Raw genomic sequence first — 19,874 nt, 5'->3', positions numbered from 1 at the left:
AATTGTTGAAACGGTTAAAATGTCTGAATGGAAAAGGGGGAACTGCAAGGGAATTAATGAAGAATTCAGGTTCAAGAGGGCTGTCTAAAAAGAGGATTGCTGCAGTTTTGCAGATTAATGGGGAAATTCATTTTGAAGAGTTTTTATTGTTGTTGTTATTGTTGTTCTTGAGTGAATGTATGTGTAATATAGACTGCTGAAGTAAAATAGGAGTTTTTGTTTTGAAAGATGGAGTATGCAGCACATGGTGCTGTGCTGCTGAGCTGATGAGTTTTCTGTGCCTCGGGGGAAAAAGGGAGGGGGTGGTGTTCGGGCTGTTGGATGGCAGAGAGGAGACCAGGCAGTGACTGGATGGAATCCTGAAGGTGGGACAGAAGCTTGGAGAGTCTTATGTTAGAGGTCTTGAAAGGTTTTTTCTGAGAATTTTAGAAATTCTTAGAGGTCTTAGAAGTTGTTTTTGTTTGGTTTGGTTTTTGGTTTTTTGGGAGTGCATTGAAATTGCCTAAAGAGATAGCTATAAGACATCAAATGCTGGGGGGTGACCTCAGAAATAGGAAGGAATAGTTTTAATGGAACAGGAGATTGGAGTCAAAAGAGTTGTGAGAGTTCTGGTGTTCGATAAGAAGGAATTAAAGAAGAAGGAATTATGGATGAAATTAGATCTTTTGTTATTGGGAATTTTTTTAAACAAAATTTATGCTCAAATGCCATGAGTAAAATGTATGTTGGGAGTCCAGATGCAACCCAGATTGGAACCTGAAAGTAACACCCTATGAGATAATGTTTAAATTATGAAATAAAGAGAAATTAATGTTAAGAGGGTATAGCTTTACAATTGCAAAAATGGGAGAGGAAGTTCTTTAACCCCACAGTGGGAAGATGCTTTTTCAGGTATTGCAGGCAACTGAAGCTGCGGTATGGCTGAAAAACTAAAGCTGCAAGTTTTGAATCAACGTCAGCAAAATCAAGAGACCAGTGTGAGAACCCAAGAATGAACTGTAGCATCTAAACCAGGTGATACAAAGTTGAATTTTAAACAGAGCTGAGTGGTCATGAACTGGAAAAGACTCAAGTAAATTTGGAAGTTATGGACAAAGGACTTTCTCTGTTTTACTTCTCTGCATAACACCTAAAAATCAGTCCGGTCTGTCAAATGCTACCTCTGTTTCTTCACGGCTACAAAGGAAATGGACTTTCAAGTAATTCTAGTGTGGGGAGTTGAAATTGAAATATGTAATATTGTTTTTTTTTGAAAGTGTTTATGTCACTCCACTGTATAATATTGCAGGTACATGAAAATCACAAGAAGAAGACGGGCTCCATATCCCTAACATTTTGGCTAATTTATTTTAGGTTTTATATCTTACAGAACAAACAATATGTTTTTGCCTCCTTTATTTTTCCTATTTTTTTGTGTGTTTAAGGTACTTCTTTCATACTAACTTAAAGACATTTTATTACTTATTAATCTGTTTTGTTTAAAGAAGGAGGGCAGAGAAGAGCGCCTATGTGAAATACCAAGAGGATATGTTAGTGCTCACAAAATATAGGGTGAACTACTACCCGGCAGAGTGGGAACTAAGGAAAGAGTTTTCAACTAAACTGGTACTGTGTCAAAGTTAATACAGGAGCTGTGATTCCTTTGTGTACACACACAACATTTGTAACCAATACAGGACATTCTTCAGTTACGCTGGCAGCGTTGTCCCCACAAAAAGGTACAGATAATTACTGATAGAAATCTAGTTCTGTCAGGTTTATTCTCAAGAGCAAATTTTTTCTTCTACTATTTAGAAGTCATGAGAAGGGATATAAAGATTTGTTCTTCAAGTGGGTGGATCAAAAATAATTTAAGGAACTAATTATATAACTTTATAAGGTGGGAAAAATTTGTCATCTGCCTCTTAGACAGAGGTTGAGATGTAGGTATTGGTTGAGAAGTTTTTTTTTGGAGGGTTTTTTTTTTTCCTTTTTTTTTTATGGGCAGTTCTTTGTGTGTCTTTGTTAAGAAACTATTGAAGGTGTTTTGGTTTTCTTTTTTTATATAAGAAGATGTCAGATTTTCTTGTGGAATATAAGGAGAGATAGTATGAATGACAAGATACTTGCTGCTTGGAAATATTATTGTGGTATATGCAAGAATTTTTTTAGTAGTTTCATTTATTTCCCTGCTTGATAAGTTACTATGAATTTTGCAGAAACTGTTTTGGAAGCTTTTTTTCTTAGTTTTCCAGCTGGCTGCAGATGAGACCTAGCTCACAAAACTGGTGGTGTTGATTGTCAAAGGGGGTTCTCATCGAAGTTTCTAAGGAGTATCTAATCTTTCAAATCAATGCATGTCAAATTGAGTGAATGTGTTTGCCTTAGATAGAAATAAATCCTATAGTGTATGTATCTTTCTAAGTTCTCCTAAATAGTGAAGGAAAATCTTCTAGAATAGCAAGAATTCATTGTCTTCCTGCCCTAAGAATAGGCTGAGCAGAGGATTGGCCCACCAGAAACCTTCAATATGATAAAACTCTAACATCAGAAGGGGTAAAAGAAGTTTCTGTTGTTTTTTTGTTGTTTTTTTTCTCTTCTTTTCACTCTGTAGTTTAAGTTATTTTTTTTTGTTGAGTAAATTTTTTTCTCTCTTTCAATTTCTTTTTAACCTGTCCCTCAATCCTAGTTACAGTTAAAAAGGTGGAAGCTTTCAAAAATTAAATGGTATCAGAAGTGACATGGAATAGTTGAACTAAAGATGCAGTTTTACTCGAAGTGCAGCTATGGCCAGCATAATTAATTGTCAGTTCTAAAAAGGCTTTGCAGCTGGCCTTTGGATTAAAAGACTTTACTGCCTTTTAGTGATGCATGTGCACATATATCCCAGTAAATGGGGATTACCAGTGCCTGTTGAGTGGGAAATACCTGAGGAACAGTGGAGAGAATTATGGTTAAAAAAAAAAAAAAAAAAAAAAAAAAAAAGGTCAAAGGCAATTTGTCTGAAAACTAACAAACAAAAAACCAAAAAGCATTGACAAGGAAATAGAGGGCAAGACTGGGTTGGCCGCTGTACTTGCCACCAAGAAGATCATATACTCCTGCTGTGGGTAGCAACCCCATAGGCATGGAGGGTGGAGGTATAAGCCATACCAGACCTCTGTTATTCCTTTTTCTGTCACTTCACTCATTCTTTGTCTTTTGCCTTAAAGGATATTGGCAAAATCATGCTACAGATACTATTGAAAGTTCTATATGAAAAGACACTGAGGTTCCTTTCTTATTACACATACCCGTATCGACAGTCACTGTTATAACCCATCCAAATTAGATAATTGGGAAAATATTAAATTGTGGAAAACTTAAGGACCAGTGGTGACTGGTTGGAAAGTAAGTGTCTATAAGAGGAAATAATGGAAGCTAGAAAACAAGAACTATGGCTCAAAGCCAAATGAATTATAAAAAAAAAGAAGAGGTGGGGTTTGTTATATGTGTGTATTATAAAATTGGCTTTTCGCAAGATGTATGCTATATGAATAATAACATAGTAAGGATATAAAGATATAAAGTTTATTTCTGCTATTGGTAAGACTAGATATAAAGGGAGTAGTTGATGTAGCAGCTGCTTAAACTCTCTGTTTGGTTGGGATAACATCCAGTGAACATGTAAAGAAGACTCTGCTACTGATAACACCAACTATCAGCATCTACCACCTGCAGAAGGCACGGACCAAGGCCCAAGCTGGACGCGATAACAAGGACACAGCCACGAAACACGCATGCTCTAAAAAGGCGGATCCAAGGAAGGACCATGCAGGGCAGTTCCTGGAGTATGGATGGAATTTCATATATCGATAAAACGAGAAGGGTATTTAACGAGTGTCTCTGAGAAAGCAAGGTGTGGACTTGGCTGAATGCCGAGTCACCCGGCCGGCCGTTCTTGGTTTTTTCTTATCTCCTAATTGTCTTAATTATTTTATTAAACATATTCCTTAAAATTTACTAAAAAGTGAACCTCGTTTTTCACATTTCCAAGGACCTTCGCCACGGGGCAAAGGGACAGGGAGATGCAGAAGGGAAAATCAGGAGAAAAAGGAGGCCGCGTCCTACAACAATTGGAGAGACCCCCCGGCAAAGGCCGCACGGCCTCTCCCTTTGTTCAGGAATAAAGTCACTTTTACAGGACTCCTCGGGCTCCTGTGGGGACACAAACCTCTGGCCACCTCTGGGAATTTTCCCGCACAGCCCCCCCCGGGGACAGGGCGGCCACCTCCGTCCTCCCCACAGGAACCGGGACGAGCCGGCGCTGCTCCGGCAGCGGCTCCTGCCGAGGCAGCGGCGGGAAGGAGAGCGCGGGCAGCCGCTCCCGCAGCGCCCTCAGGCCACGGGCAACACGGCGCCGACACGGCACAAGGAACCCGCCGGAGCCCCCTGCCGCCCCCTCGGCCCGCAGCCAGCCCCGAGCCCCGGCAGAACCGAGCGCGGCTCCCACCTGCGCTGGGGCCGCCTCCGAGCTCCGCCAGTGCCGCCTCACCGGGCTCCGGCCGCTGCCGCCGCTCCCGGGCCCGCACACGCGCTCTCACAATGGCGCCTCTGCCCAGCCACGGGCGCCCGGGGGGCGGCCCCGGCAACGGGCTTGGCCCCGCTCCGCCCAATCAGCGCGCGCCCACAACCGGCACTGACGGCACAATCAGCCAATGGCGGCGAGCGAGGCCCGGGCTGTGCACACGCCCCACACCCGCCCCGCGCTCTCAGGCCCCGCCCCCGGGCTGTGGGAGGGGAAAGCCGCAGATGAGGAACCGCCCTGGGACGGGCCCGGGCCCGAGTCGGGATTGAGCTGGAAGCACAAACAAAGCTCTCCGCACCTCCCGGCCCGCCTTTCCCAGCCCTGCGTGTTCGCTGCCACCGCCTCCGAGGAAAGCCCTCAGTTTTCCCGGCCGTACTCAGGAGAATCAGCGCATGGCTTTGATTTCGCCCGAAAAAGGGAAAAGCCCCAAGGCCCTTGGGCTGAGTGGAGGAGGGGGGAGATTTCTGTGAGAAAACTCCCAAAGTCGTTTTTCCCCAGAGTTGGCAGTTTGTCCTCGTGGTCCCTTGTGTATGACCGGCACTACGATTCTTTCAGGAATTTCAAAGTCTCCCCCTTTTAGTACTTGTGGTTTTAACCGCACCCAGTGGTCATGAGGATCGGGGAGGGGGGGTATAAATCAGGTTCTTTGTCAGGATCAATAGGTCCAGGATCAAAGGGATCCTCCTCTGGACCATCTCGATCACTTTCCTCGCTGTCACAGTCGGCAGTGAAAACCCTCACGGAGCTCAAAAACACTTTTTTCCTGGGCAGACATTCCCTGACCCATCGTCCCCTGCAGCAGCTGACCTCCAAAGTCCCAGAGTGTTACCTCACCTCCCATCTCTGGAGGGGTTCCTTTTGCCAGCTGTCATTCCTGCTTCTTTCAGCAGCACTTTGTTCTGCAGGGCTCCGTCACACGGGGCACCATTTGACGGCGATTGACAGAGGGACATGGACTCCATGGGGTGCAGGCATGAGGCCGTTTATTGATACGCCTGGCTGAGTTTATATACCTTTTCATTATATAACAGGTACTATTGCCAAGTACATTGCTTTAGTCATGCCTCGCACTAACTAACACAGGTATGTGCTGTCTCATCTCAGTCCTGCTTGCTAAGCACATCTTGTACCAAGCACATCGCTGTCTCTCACATTCCTTTCTCAAACTTCTGCTTTCGGTTGCCAAGGCTTGCGGCCACCTGATGCTGACATGTCCATTTGTGTCATGAGCTGAGCAGTGCTCCCAGCTCGGCTCTCTGGCTGTATTCCCACAACTGGGCAGGTTTTTCCCTTGCACGGAGCCTTCCCCGTGGCCCTTCTGGCCTTCCCCAGGCCCCTTCTGCCCTCCCGCAGAACCCGTGGCATTTTCCACCACACACAGTTGGTGACCCAGAGTCGGCTGCAGCCGAGAAGGCTCCAAGCAGCTCCTTCCAGGCTGACTCTGCAGATACCGAGGCTGCTCTGGGCTCTGCCAGGGCTCTGCTGGGGCTCAGCTCTGGGCAAGGCTGGGCCCCCTCTGCCCTGGCATTGCTCCAGGCAACTGAGTCACAGGGGGAGAAGGAGGGACATGTCAAAGGAGTTGAGGTTTAAGGGAGTTTTTATTCACAAAGCCTCCTGTAGGATCATCTGTGGATGGCGGGGAGAGGGAACTCTGCAGAGCTGAGACATTCTAGAACACGTGGGTTTATCGCAAGGGTGGTGGGTAAAAAGGGACTGCCTTCAGCCACCAGCCTCAGCTGAAGGGAAGTCCCAAAGAGAGAGGGAGAGAGAGAACAAGAGGGTAAGAGGTAAGAGAGGTGGCAGGGGTCAGAGCATAAAGGGGCAGGAGCTGAGAGGGGGTGCAAAGAGAGAAGGGAGCAAGAGAGGAGAGGGCAAGAGAGCCAGAGAGAGCAAGGTCTTTGTTCCAATACATTATGTCTCCTTTTGTATTGAATATTCTAATTTACACTAACCAACCAGTACAAGACACAAAATCCTATAGAATCTACATACAGCCTATAGGAACTACTACTTTACCATACTGTGTTATATTTTAAACTCTAAAACTACTCTTTTGACTTTTCTCTTTTGCTGCCTTGACCTTTGGATCCCTTAGCCAGCAGTAGGGTATTGTTCAATCAAAAGGGATTCTCCTTCAGCTGGTTAGGCTGTTGTTTTCAAGTGATATAGTAACTAAGGCTCTGTATCCTACAAGTCAAAGCAAGCTTTTATTTCTATTTCAATTATAGGATTCATATTTTCAGAATCATTTCCTAAGCCAACATATTTATAAGGTTTCCCTGATTCATCTTCCCCAACAGCTGCCATAACAAACAGGGTGTCATAACAACCATAACAAACAGGGTGTCCTAACTAACTACCATAACTAACTAGCAGTGTTAACTACCATAAGTAACTACTTGTCCTAACTACTCTAACAAAAACTGCTTCATGTCCTCTGCTGCTCCCTCAGTGTCTTTGCTGCAGCGATCAGAGCGCTCAGGCTGGAGAGAGGCTCGGCTGATGATAAAAATGGGTGCTGCCCAAAGGATCAAAAAGAAAGAAATGAACCGTTACTTTCCAAAGTCAAGTTCCTTACAGGCTCTGTTGCCACAGGACAAAGGGGAATGGATTTTAACTGAAGGGAGGGAAGCAGGCTCAGATTAGATCGGAGGAAGAATTTTTCTCCCCAGGAGAGTGGGGAAACACTGACAGAAGGTGCCCAGAGATGTGGGAGGTGCCTCCTCCCTGGAAACATCCAAGCTCAGGTCAGGCAGGGCTCTGAGCCACCTGATGTGCTTGAAGATGTCTGTGCCCATTGAGGGCACCAGGCCCAGATGACCTGGAAAGGACCCTGCCAACCCAAGCCAGGCCAGGCTTCTGCTCGCTTTGCGTGTGAAAAGCAGCGAGACCGGAGATGATGGGAGAGGGCCCCACAAGAAAAGCCCTCCCTGGCTCTGCCGTTTCCCCTGCAGCCGCCGGGCACTGACCTGCAGCAGCTCCTGGGCAGACCAGCGCCGCTCCTCGTCCAGCTCCAGGCTGCACTCGAGGAAGTCCCGCAGCAGAGCCGACAGGCGCCGGGGCTCCTGCAGCCGCGGGGTCCCGTTCTGCCGGATCAGAGCGCGAGCCTGCAGGAAAGGCAAACACAGCGCTCCGCCAGCTCCCTTCACACCCATAGCTGCTCACATCCACCCCGGCTTCTCAGCCCCGGCTCCAGGGGCACTTTCCTCCCTGCCACAGATGCTGCTCCACAGCTCATTTTTCTAGGCCAACCAAAAATCCCAAACCCTGGTGCGGCCACAGCCATTGCAGCATCCAAATGATCTTGCCTTGAGAGCCAATCTCATTGCCTGACTTTGTTAGGAGGAACCTCCATCAGAAATAGCACATTTTGCTTCTCCAAATCCGGACACCAGCTTTACAGGCCATTTTCAAGAGTCACTGTGGTCTGACTGTGACATTTCAAAGGGTTCTCACATCAAATGCATCTCTGCAGGGCCACTGACACTCAAGTAAATTCATTCCTGATGCCCCACCCCAGAAACTGCCCGACAAGAAACAGGTTTGTATTGCTGAAAGCTCAGGCTTGGTGACATGGAGAAAGGAGCTTGGGATAGGAAAGAAACATGTTAGACTATGGGGATGTTAAAGAATCATCTTCATGTGTTAGACAACTTTCCCAGTGAGAAGAGACAGGAAGGATTTCCCCTCGCAAAACCTGTTTTAGAAACTCCTTTGTAAATGTCTTGGGTTTGGGTTTTGGGGCACGTTTGGGGTTTTTTGCAAGATAACATTAGAGCTGATCCACTGTCTTCACGTTTTCAGGTCATCCTCACAGACAGGACAGCTGCAACAACTTAAAGCCCAAAGCAAATTGTTGCTGGAGACTGCAGAATATTTGTCTGTGTTCAGGTTTGAGTCCTCTGGGAATTCCCCTCCCGATGTGCAGAAACCTCCAGCTGCTCCTCCCAGGGCAGGGTCACGCTGTGCTCACAGGGCTCTGCAAACACTGGAGAATTTGCCTCTTACCATGGCCCCCGTCTCCTTGAAGTAAGGAGGTTCTCCTTCCACCATCTCGATGGTCACAATGCCAAATGACCAGACGTCCACCTTGGGGCCGTAAGGAGAACTGGTCACAACTTCTGGGGCCATCCAGTGAGCAGTGCCCACCATGGAGCTGGGCTGGTCCTGCTCAGGGCTGAGCTGAGCGCAGAGGCCAAAATCAGCTGAGGACAGAAACAAAGCCTGTCAAAGGCAGCTGGAATGAGGAAACCACTCACAAACATTCCCCACTCTCAGTCTGACAATGCACTACTGAATCCAGCTGGAAGAGTCCTCAGGGCTGTAGCCAAGGCAAGATGGAACTGGACCCTTAAAGGAACCCTCAGCTTTCATGCAGTGGCTTTTACTGATTCCCCTGAAGCTTGAGATTCCAACTCCCGCCCCTCTGGAAGGGCCAGAGCCAGAGCAAAGGCACTCCTGACACTGCTGCTCCTCTCCTGAGCTCTCTGCAGGGGCAGCAGGGGCCGGGCAGGGCCACCAGCAGCACCTGTGGGGCTCTGGCCGTCCCTGGGAAGCCCCACACCCACACCCCGGGAGCGCCGTGCCTGGCCAGGAACACCCACCCAGCTTGACAGAGCCGTCCATTCCCAGCAGGATGTTGGAGCTCTTCAGATCTCTGTGGATCACCTGGTGTGAATGGAGGAAATCCAGGCCCTGCAGACACTGAGAGGGAACACAAAACACCAGGGTAAAAATCAAGGGCTGGAATATAGCACACAAGAAAGGAGAGTTTAGAATTCTGCCAGCAGAAACTTTGCTGGGACAGGCCAGGAGTGCAGTGCAGACCAGCTCCAGGCAAATGGTTCAAGGCAAAGCTGAGAACAGCAAATCCAATCCAAACAAGACAGAGTACCTCCACAGCAGGAAAGAGGACAAGAACAGAAGTGCAGTGATGCTGGCAGGCCATTCCTTTCAGTGGCTCTTTCTTCTCCTGCTCATAAAAACAACACAGAAACAAAGCCCTGAGCCCATGTGGAGTCACCCCTGTTCCCCTGCCCTGTTGGGAAGGACCATCGTGTCCAAGCCATGGGAGGCACAGGCAGGATCCCTCACCTCCCGACTGACAGCTGCCATCTCTCCTTCAGCCATGCGTGTGTGTCTGACAACGTCCTGCAAAGTTCCTCCATCCATGTATTCCATCACCAGCCAGAGATCTCCATCAACAAGGAAGCTGGAAGAGGAACACAATGGCCCGGAGATGAATGTGCAGTGCTCAATTCCCCCATGGAAAAGCCTCCAGTGGGGTTTTGTTTCCAGGGCACTTGTCAATGAGGACAGAATCAGATGGAGAGATATTCCTGCCAGGGTGCACAGGCCTTGGAATCTGCACAGTCTAAAGGAGAAGGAGACACCTGTGCAAAAGGAGAGGCCTTAGATGGCAAGCAGGGGAAAAATGCAGTTTAGCAACAGCCCAGATCCATGTGAAACCACAACACTTGGCCCCAGCTGGTTCAGCATCTGAACTCAGCAGTTCCACCATTTCACTCCAGAGCAAGGCCACACAACTTCCAGAGTTATCCAGGGAGGGAGGCCCTGCAGCACTTGGGAAAAAAGTGGTCAACTGTTTGGAAAACCTTGCAGAAAGTCTCTTCAGAAACAGGCAGGGCCATTGAAAAATGGGCAAATGAGGCATTTCTGGAAACAAGAACCTGGTCTTCCTGGCATCTGCAGCAGTGGAAAAGATTTGGGAAGAAGAAGCCAAGGGAAATCATTTCTGCCATGGATTATCAGCACTTGTTGTAAGACACAGAAAATAGGGTCAACTTGAAGGAAACACCAAAGCAATAAAAGCACATGGAGGGAGTGAACTGCCAGGCTGTTGTTTTGGGAAGATATGGCCGGGTCAGGCTTTTTCAAAACAGGCTTCAGACTAGGGATGCCAGGAAAGATCAACGCAGGGCCCGTGCACGGCATGAGACCTGAACACTCACCTGTCCAAAGAGCTGACAATGTTGGGGTTCTTCTTGTCCCTCAGGACCAGGGTCTCATTCACAGCTCGTTCCCAGTTCTGCCCTCTGAGACTCATTTTCTTTATGGCCACCTGAAGGGACATTGCAGACCTTTAACTGGAGGAGTCTGTGGCAGGAGGCCACAGCAAACACGGGGCGAGTCTTTTTGGAGCGACGGAGCCGGGCTGTGCCAAACTGCCCTGGGATGGGACACCAGAGCTCAGCAAGTGCCATTCCCACAGCCCATGGCTCTGCTCGCTGGGGGCTGCTGACAGGACACATGGCCAGAGACATTTGGCCTCGGGAGCTCTGCAGAAATGGTCCCTCAGCCTCAAAGCTCTAACAACATTCTCTGCACCTACACTCTTCTCAAATGGCCCTAGTTTACCACCACTCATATAATGTTGAGGGTGATCCTCATTATTATTCAAACACATTTTGCAAGCAGGAGGTAATTCTGGTCCTGTGAAAAGTGAGCAAAATAGCTGGGAACCCTTTAGCAATTCTATGGGGTTTGGTCATGATTTCAAATGCAGCTGCTCTGTTTGGGTTTGCACAACAAAGCAAACACACACATCCATTGCTCAGATGATCCTTGTCACAGGCTGTCACTGACACCAGCCCCAAACACAACTGCAGGGTTTAGGAGAGAGCTTTGCTCTGGACATCCACCTTCTCATTGCTCTCCCTCTCTCTCTGTGAACAGCTGCAGTAGGACTAAAACCCCAAACTAAGATCCCAAGCAGGATCTCTCCTTAATTAGGAATTGAGGTACCCTTTGAAGATTAAACTCAGCATAGAAAAACTGCTAAACAGTGCTCCTGTCCAAGGCTGGGATGGAGATAAATTGGGCCTCAGTCTCCACCAGCTGATGCATTCACAGTTTTAGATGTGCAGACCAAGGCAGCGTGTCCTGCTCTGACAGACACCGCTGCCCTCCTTGCATTCCTTTGGGCACTCCAGAAGCTCCAAGTCTGTCCCAGCTGTGCTCTGCAGGCTGACCCTGCTCTGCCTTCAGAGGAGCAGCCTGTGCAGGAAAGCTCTGCTGGGCCCCCAAAGCTCCAGCCACAGCTCCCAGCAGAGGGGAAAGCCCTCGAGAGCTGCCGGACGTGCCGGGCGTGTTGACACTGACCTCTCCTGCAGTGGCCCTGTCGAGTCCTTTGTAAACGGCCCCGAAAGCCCTGGAGACAAAAGAGCAGAGAAGAAAGAAGCAGTGCTTTAGCCCTGGGAGTGAAAGTCAGCCCAGACAGGAGATCTCTTCTGCCTGTAGCATTCAGAAAACACCTGGGTGCCTCAGCCCTTCAAACAACGGCGCAGCAGCCACCAGTCCTCTGCCATGCAAGGTGTGCAAGGGAAAGCTGAGGCCAAACATGAAGGAAAAGTGCTGGAGCAAATCCCAAATGTCCATGATGAATTCCTTTAGTTCAAACCCTGGGGTGGGGGGCTGGGTGTCTAAAGAACTAGGAAAGAATGTATTTCACCCTTTTGCATTTCCTGCCTAAGACCTGCAGGATCCACAAGAGCCCTGCCATCAGGGCATCGTGCATTTTCCCCTCAAGGGCAGCAGCTCTGTGTCTGTTACTGAATGTATGGGCTCTGCTACTTGTGCTGAAAAGAGCCCTTCTTAGTTCATCTCTGGTTTCTGTTTGTAAACCATTATACTGATAATCCTGACCGGTGGATATTTTTGGAAGTAAAATATTGGAAAGAAATCTTCTTGAGAACTGTTTTCTGACAGTCACCAGATGGTGAGTTGCTCTCTTAGGCAATCCCAGTCCAGGGACAGAAGATCTTCCAGGTCCTGCTCCTTGCTGCAGGCAGGACACTGCCAGCCTCAGGGGCCTTTGGCGGTGCCATCTGACCACAGTTATCAATTCTGGTCAGGACTGAGACACAGCAGGATCATACCCCAGTGTCTGAAGGCGTTTGGAGCTCTCCTGACTCCTCACTTGATCCTGCACCAGCAGAATACCTGGGCCCTGCTGGTGTAGAAGTAACTGCCTTGCACTTACCCTTGGCCAATCTGCTCCAGTTCCAGGTATTTCTCCGCAGGCTCCCCCACGCTCACGGTGTTCCCTGAAAGAAACCACATGGAAGACGCTCCCTCCCAGATGGAGACCCCGCCTTGCAGCAGAGCCAGAATGGGGCCCCACTCCCTGGGGCCCTTGTTCTCAGCCGGGGAAGGACAATCAATGACTCTGTGACATTCAGCTGCAGAGCAACACTGGGCGCAGCTGATGCTGAGACACACACACAGCCCCTGCTCGGGCACACAGGAACAGAGCAGACGTACTCAGCTGCCTCAGGCACCACTCCCCTCTCTCCTCTGCCTGCAGGGCTGTGCTGCTGTCAGAACGTTCAGCCCAGGATTCCTCAGCAGAGGGAGGTTCAGTGTCCTCTTCCCAAGCAGAGGGAGGTTCTCCATCCTCTTCCCAAAACACTGCAGGTTCGCCATCATCTTTCCAAGTCCCAGGATGTTCGCTGTCCTCTTCCCATGCTGGGAGATGTTCAGCCTCCTCTTCCCAAGCCACAGGATGTCCTCTGTTCTCATCCCACGCTGGGAGATGTCTGTCATCCTCGTCCCACACCGGGAGATGTCCACTGTCCCTGTCCCACGCCGCAGGAGCCTCGATGTTGTATTCCCAGTCCGGGGGATGTTCGCCCTCATGTCCCAGAACAGTGGGGAGTTCATGGTCGTCTCCCGGCACAGAGGGAAGTTCACCACCATCCCCCAGAACAGTGGGAAGCTCACTGCTCTCTTCCTCCTCTTTGGCCTCCTCTTTGGAAGCAGAGGGAGCCAGAGGAGGTGCTGATGCTGCTTTTGTGCCCTGTGGACAGAGGGCAGCGTGAGGGATGGGAAGTTCTGTCTCAGTTATCAACTTATTTATCCTCAGCTACACATCCAGCTGCACTAAGCAGAAACGGTTCTGAGCTGTTCAAACAAACAATGGGCTAAAATCGACATTGCCACTTATTGTTGGGAATTTGATGTTCCACCGTGGCTAAAGCCAGCAAGCATCTTCTGCCTGCAAAACCAGACCTGCAGCTCTTCAAAAGCTCTTCAACAGAAAAGAGAAACTGCCAGGGATCCCTTTGCTGCTGCTGCTGCTGCAAAGACACCGACAGGAACTTTCCTTCAGCCCCCCAGGCTTGCACTCGGCTGCCACACGCTGAGCTCACACCTTGCTGCACAATTCCAAACACCAAAGGTTCCTTTCAAACTCACCAAAGGAGGAGCTGCTCGAGATCCTCGTGTGAGGTGCCCTGCAATGGGAGAGGGAACGTGAACCAGATGCTGTTAGGAAAAAAAGTGCCTGTGGTGGGAAATGCCACAGAGCAAGGCAACCCCAAGAGAGCCTTTTGCTTTCACAGCATCCCTCCAGGAGCCACAGTCCCTTCACACAGCAAGCAAGAGAACAGCACAAAATACTGGGCTGTGTCAGTTCTTGGCTGGACCAGCAAACGGAGGGAGTTCCAGGCTCCACTGCCACAGACTCTCCCCTTGAGAGCACAGAGCTCCCCCGGGCCTCACTGCAAATGCTGTGCACACCCCACTGCCCACAGACATCCCCTTTTTCAGCTGCAGCTGCTGGCAGGAGCTCTCCCAAACCAATGGTGTCTTTGGGGCAATTTGGTTACAAAGTCAACTCAGTTCCAGAGGAAGAACAGAAAGCACACAGCAAACCCAAGGCACAGATGCTGCACCAAGGGAAAGCCTCGACTTACGTGCCAAGTGGGTTAAGAAATACCCCGAATAAGCCACAGAGTACAGAGTGCAAACTGCAGCAAGCACAGTGTGCATCATTTTGGCTGTGCTGCACACGTCTGCAGACTGTACCCCTGCAAGCACAGAAGGACACCCGTCAGGGGCTGGGCTGGCTGCTGAGAATGCCTCGGGCAGGAGGATCCTCCAGCAACAAGCAGGCGCCCAGAGCTGCTCTGGACACTGCGGCCTCTGTGTCCCACAGCAACAGGAACACCACGGGGACGTGCTCCTGTGACATCACAGCAGCGGGTCACGCAAACACCGCCTGGAAGGTTCTGCTGTGTCACAAAGGAGCACAAAGAATCCTCCCAGGGCACAGCCTATTGCCCCAAGGATCCAAGAGGAGCTGTGAAAATGCAGCAAACAGGGACACCCCACAGCCCAGCCTGAACACTGAGGACGAGCAAGGACGGGACCAAGCCAAAGGAAACTTGACCTTTAGTCACTGATGCTTCTGACTAAAACCAGCAAGGCTCCTTCCATCTGGGATCTTTGTTCTAGTTCTGAAAACAAACAAGGTTCTCCACTCTAAATATGGAAGGCAGGAACTGGGGAGGAGGTGGGATTAGGAAGCAGGAGGAGCAGGAGGAGGAGGAGGGAGAGAGGAAAAGGAGGAGCAGGGGCAGGAACAGGAGGAGGAGCAGGAGGTTCCAGTGCCCCTGTGTCCGCAGCACCCCCGGCCAGGGGACAATGGCCCCCACAGCATCCCGTGATGACGTGAGCAGGGAGGGGAACTTGGTCCCAAATCTACCGAGGGTTCCCTGAGAGAATCTTTTTATTGGGGTGTGTTTGGAGCTGGCATATTGTGGAATTGAGCCCCAAATATCATCTGGCGTCCCTGGGAGGTGCCCCAGGGAGGTCCCCATGGGTGTGTGTAGGTGCCCCTTGGGGGGATCTTTGGGGGTCCACGTGGCCATCGCTTGGGATCTGCAGAGGGAGGACATTGGCCCTGGGGACCCCTGGGAGAGCAGAGGAGGGGAAACCCTTGGACCCTCAGGGTGGGGAGAGCAGAGAGGGGTGATCCCAGAGCTAGGGCACCCCTGGCAGGCTGGAAAGGGATGAGCCTGTAGAGGAGAGAGCCCTGGGATCCCTGGGATCTCAAAGTGGAGCATCAGGGGAGAAGGGACCCCATGGGCCCCCACAGGCCCCCAGCAAAAGCCCCTGGATCATCCCTAAGCAGGACCTCGGAGAGAGGGGAATGCCTGGAGCCAAGGGACCCCTATCATCCCAGGGAAGGGAAACCTCTGGAACCCCAAAGTGTAGAGATCAGAGATGGGGAACACCGGGGAGGGTTTTTTGGGCTGAATCTTGATGATTTGGAGACTTTCATGGATGCAAAACACCTGCTGTGTTCTAGAGATGGATTTGGGTAGAAGGACCCCCCCAGCCCAAGGAGGTTTCCCGCTGTTTATTCCCCCATACAAGGATTTGTCATTGCCAATCCACAGCTGGATGGAGGAGGAAGAAAAGCCCCACAAATGCTTGGAAGAGCTTCATCTACAGCTCCCACCTGGGGCAACACCAGAACAACCACACTTGGGGATGGCCCTGTGAGTGTGGGGAATGTGGGAAGAGCTTCAGGTGGAATTCCAAGTTTGTCACCCATCAGCATATCCACCCTGTTGAGAGGTCCTGCGAATTCCTGAGTGTGGGATGAGCTTCACCCAGACCTCTCACTTGACCCAACACCAACAGAGGCGCCATAAGGGAAGCCCCACGAGTGCCCCGAGTGCGGGAAGAGCTTCGTGCTCCAGCTCCATCCCCCATGGGAGGATCGGCGTTGGATGATCCCCAGTGACCCCGTTGGGCAGAGCCCTGGTGATCCGTGGTCCTGGTGATCCGTGTTGGGAAGACACCTGGCTGGGGGAGGGATCCACTGGTTTCTGTCTCCCTGTGGGCACCTGGATGAACACAGGGGCAGGAACATCCATCGGGACACAGACGGACATTGGGAATTCCTTGGGGGGAGCAGACTTGTTGTCTTTCAACCCCAGAAAATCTTTTGTGTTCAATTCTGTCTTCTGGGGGTATGGGGAGAGAGATGTAGTGCTAAGGGCAATCCTGCCCCTATATATTGCAGCTGTGTTAATTACTGAAGAGTGAGAACAGCCTTGCCCTCACAGCTATGGGTGTGATACAAAAGTGAGTTAGTTGGTAGAGAGTCAGTTGGCATCTGCTGGCCGTGCTGTGAGGAGGAAGGGACAGGAGGCTGGGCAAGGGACAGATAAGGTGAGCCACAGCATGAGGGACAGACAGGGTTAAGTGGCTTTTCTAGGGACAGGAAGCAGTGAGCTGGAACTGCCAAAGAAAGAGAGAAGAAGGAGAAAAAGAGCCTGAGCTGTGTGGAGCTGCCTGGAGGATTGCTACATAGAAAAGGTATGAAGAACTTCTAGATAACAAGGTGCTGATACTTGAAGGCCTCTGAAGTTTTTTTGAAGCACTCTGAGTTCATGGCCGTCTCAGCTCCAACATGGGGGCATCAATAAATACTGGATAGTCTTGGAGGTGTTTTCCAACCTCAGGGATTCCATGATTTTGATTTCCTATTGCCCAAGAGTGTCTTCCACAGCCAAATGGTGATGATCTGGGGCAAAGACCAAGATTTTGGAGATTGTGGTGGAAACCCCTCCAAAAATGGTACTTCCCTCCCATCTAAGCATGTGGATCCTCAGCTGGCCCAGACAGGGAAATCCTTTTCTTTTGGCCTTCATTTGCTTTTCATTTCTCTTCATTTAAAATATCCAACACTGTGGTAAAAATAAAGACATGGAACTAAGACATGGTTGGGATGACAGGGGACATGGACATGGAGAGTGACATGTGGACACATGGATATTTGGGGGGTACATGGTCATTCATGGGGACACGGGGGGAACACGGGTACAGATGAGGACGTGGGGGACAATGACAGGGATGGAAACATTGTGGGGAGACAGCCATGGGTGAGGACAGGGTGGGACATGGCCAGTGACATGTGGGGACATGGCCATGGCCGGTGCCATGGGGGGAACTTGCAGGGGCTGTGGGGGATGCTGGGTTTGAGGGAGTTGAGGGTTCCTGGGAAGGACATGGGGCTTGCTGAGGGCTTTGGGGACCCCAGGCCCAGCGGCTCTGGCTGTGCTGGGAGACCCTGAGGGAGGTTCTGGGGCAGCTGCTCAAGGAGCCCCTGACCTGGACCCCCATCTGGGCATTGGGCTCCTGGAAAGGAATGAACGTCCTTGTCCCCAGGAGGGAAATCCCAGCAGCCCCAGAGTGTCGTGGGCAGCTGAGAGGCCACAACGGGGAGGGGAAAGCCAGACAGAGCTGTCCCTGTCCAAAACTGCACCCCAGAAATCCCCAAACTCAGGGATTCCTCCCTGAAGAAAGCTGCCAGGAGCTGCTCCTGCCCATCCCTGGGGGGTCATAGGGGGTTTCCCACAAACAGCATCCAGTGCTGTGGTGACTGTGGGGCCGTGGGGGTGGGAAAGGGGGGTCTGGGTTCTGCGGTGAGGAGGACCAGGAGGAAGAGGAGGGAGAGAGGACAAGGAGGGGAAAAGGAGGAGCAGGAACAGGAGCAGCAGAAAGAGGAGGAGCAGCAGTAGAACCAGGTGGTTCCCCCACCCTCCTGCTGAGTCCACAGCTCCCCTGGCCCCAGCAGGTGAACGGGGAGGGGAAGCTCACCCCACATCTCTCAGGGGGTGTCCAGGAGGGCCTTTAGTGACAGATGGGATGTTTGGATCTCACAGGACCCAAAGCTGAGCCACAAGTGTCCCTTGGGGGAATCATGGAGGATCCACGTGGTGATTGCCCAGTACTGGAGGGCACAGGGGGGGTGACATCGGTTTTGGGGCTCATGGGGAGTGGGGACAGCAGCATGGGGCCATCCCAAAGCTGGGGTTCCTTGGCAGCCTGGTGGGGTGGGGGAGGATAGAGATGAGCAGGGTCTGGGCCCACCCAACAGTGAACAGGGCAGTGACTTCTCCAGCTGGACCAACTAACCCAAGGTGCTCACCCCTTGCTTTTCCCCCAGCCAGGATTTGTCAATCTCAGACTTTGTCTAGATGGAGGCGGAGGAGGCTGCGAGGAAAAGGAAGATGCCCTGGGATACTGCGGCAGGTGTGGAGGAAGTCACTGCCCCTTTCCCCCTCTCCCCTGCTCCATCTCCCAGCCCAGCATCGCCCCCGGCTGCAGGACCACCCCACTGCCGAGGCCGTCCTGCCAGGGATAGGTTGGGGGGATCTCCTCCCCCTTCCCTCTGGCACAGAGGCAAATCCCATCCTCTCCTTGTCCATCTTCATTCCTCTTGTCATTTTGTCCTGCTTCCCTCCTCATTCCTTCCTCTCCTTGTCTTTCCTAACTCCAGGCCCTGAGCTGCAGACAGAGACCAGGGAGAACAAATCCCTGCCACAGAACCTTGTGGAAGGGACTGTTTTGAGCAGTTCCATGGCACAGGAGGAAAACAGGGAGGAAAAGCCCAAGAGCCCCCACACGAGGAGGGGCTGCAAACCCAACCCAAGGAGCAGTGAGGAGGAAAGATCCCCACCCCTGTGCTGGGTAGGTGGCTGGAGATACAGCCACATCTTGGAGCTGGTGGAGAAGGCTCAGGCCAGTGAGAAGCCTCACAGAATGTGAGAAGGGCTACAGGTGGAATTTCAAGCTGAGGAAATATCAGAACATCCACACTGGGGATTGGCCCTGTGAGTGTGGGGAATTGTCACTGTCTGCAGTTTCCCCAGCGATCTTCGAGGTGCTGTGACACTGTCTAGCTAGGGAGGTCCTTAAAAGGATGTCCTGGCCTACCCAGTGCACAGGCAACCCTCAGGGTACTGGTGCTTTGCAGCTCTTTTCTGCTTGCTGCCTGAGCAGTGATGTGGCAGAACCACGCTGAGCGACACGGGAAATAATGAGAGCGGGAACTGCCGCCTTGTCCTCCAGGTCTTCCTTTCTTGGGCTGGAACAGGCAACAAAATGGCAGCTCTGTCTGAGGGGAGCGGGTTTATATAGGGCAGGAAGGGGCGGGGTTTACAGCTTAGACCAATAGGGTACAGAGCTGGGGAAAGGGCCAATCAGGGAGAGGATCAAGGACTAACCAATCATTGAAGAGAACTATAAGCCAAAAACATATTCAATAGGAAGGCTGGAATTAGCATTTTACAGAATGAACCCACAAGAACATTATTCTCGGGGCAGAACACAAAAGTTAGATTGCAGTTTGGATCCTGGCATCCCTCCAGGGGAGGGTGAGCTTATCTGTAGGTGGCTTAGGGACTGCCACAACTCCCCATTCTTTTTTTATTAAGAATGCTTTAAAACCCACTTTTTTCAAGCTTCTTAAAACACATGAAAACATCAATAAGACAATCATAATAACCACAAAAATCCACACGATATGATTCAACACAGAGGCAGCCTACCCTTTAAGTCGCAGATGTCCAGGTAGGTTTTCAAACCACTCTGGATCTTTATCTGTCTTTAGGTCCCTCACTTCTTCCTTCAGCAGCTGAATGCTTTGAGAGATGGATTCGCTATGAGAACAGTACAGGCTCCAAAGTCCTGACAGCCACGTCCATGGACTAACAGCAAAGTCTGTAGC

At 50.8% G+C, this 19,874-nt stretch overlaps 1 protein-coding gene across 1 annotated transcript; it reads right to left on the bottom strand.

The window, feature by feature from the left end:
• Positions 1-6,974: 6,974 nt before the first annotated feature.
• On the bottom strand, positions 6,975-12,647 carry LOC310923493 (serine/threonine-protein kinase PAK 3-like; the record flags this gene model as incomplete). The annotated part of the gene is made up of 8 exons (XM_083885474.1): positions 12,549-12,647; positions 11,669-11,717; positions 10,519-10,628; positions 9,641-9,758; positions 9,151-9,250; positions 8,555-8,751; positions 7,516-7,653; positions 6,975-7,064 (listed from the first exon to the last, which is right to left on the bottom strand). Exons 1-8 carry the CDS (start codon positions 12,626-12,628, stop codon positions 6,975-6,977), a joined length of 882 nt encoding a protein of 293 aa, XP_083741600.1. The 5' UTR covers positions 12,629-12,647.
• Positions 12,648-19,874: the final 7,227 nt, after the last annotated feature.

The sequence above is a fragment of the Zosterops lateralis genome (assembly GCF_965231275.1).
Source record: "Zosterops lateralis genome assembly, contig: HAP1_HAP1_SCAFFOLD_153, whole genome shotgun sequence".
In the NCBI taxonomy this organism is placed as follows: domain Eukaryota; kingdom Metazoa; phylum Chordata; class Aves; order Passeriformes; family Zosteropidae; genus Zosterops; species Zosterops lateralis.
Note: the sequence above shows the minus strand (reverse complement) of the source record. Positions and strands in the feature narration are given on the sequence as shown.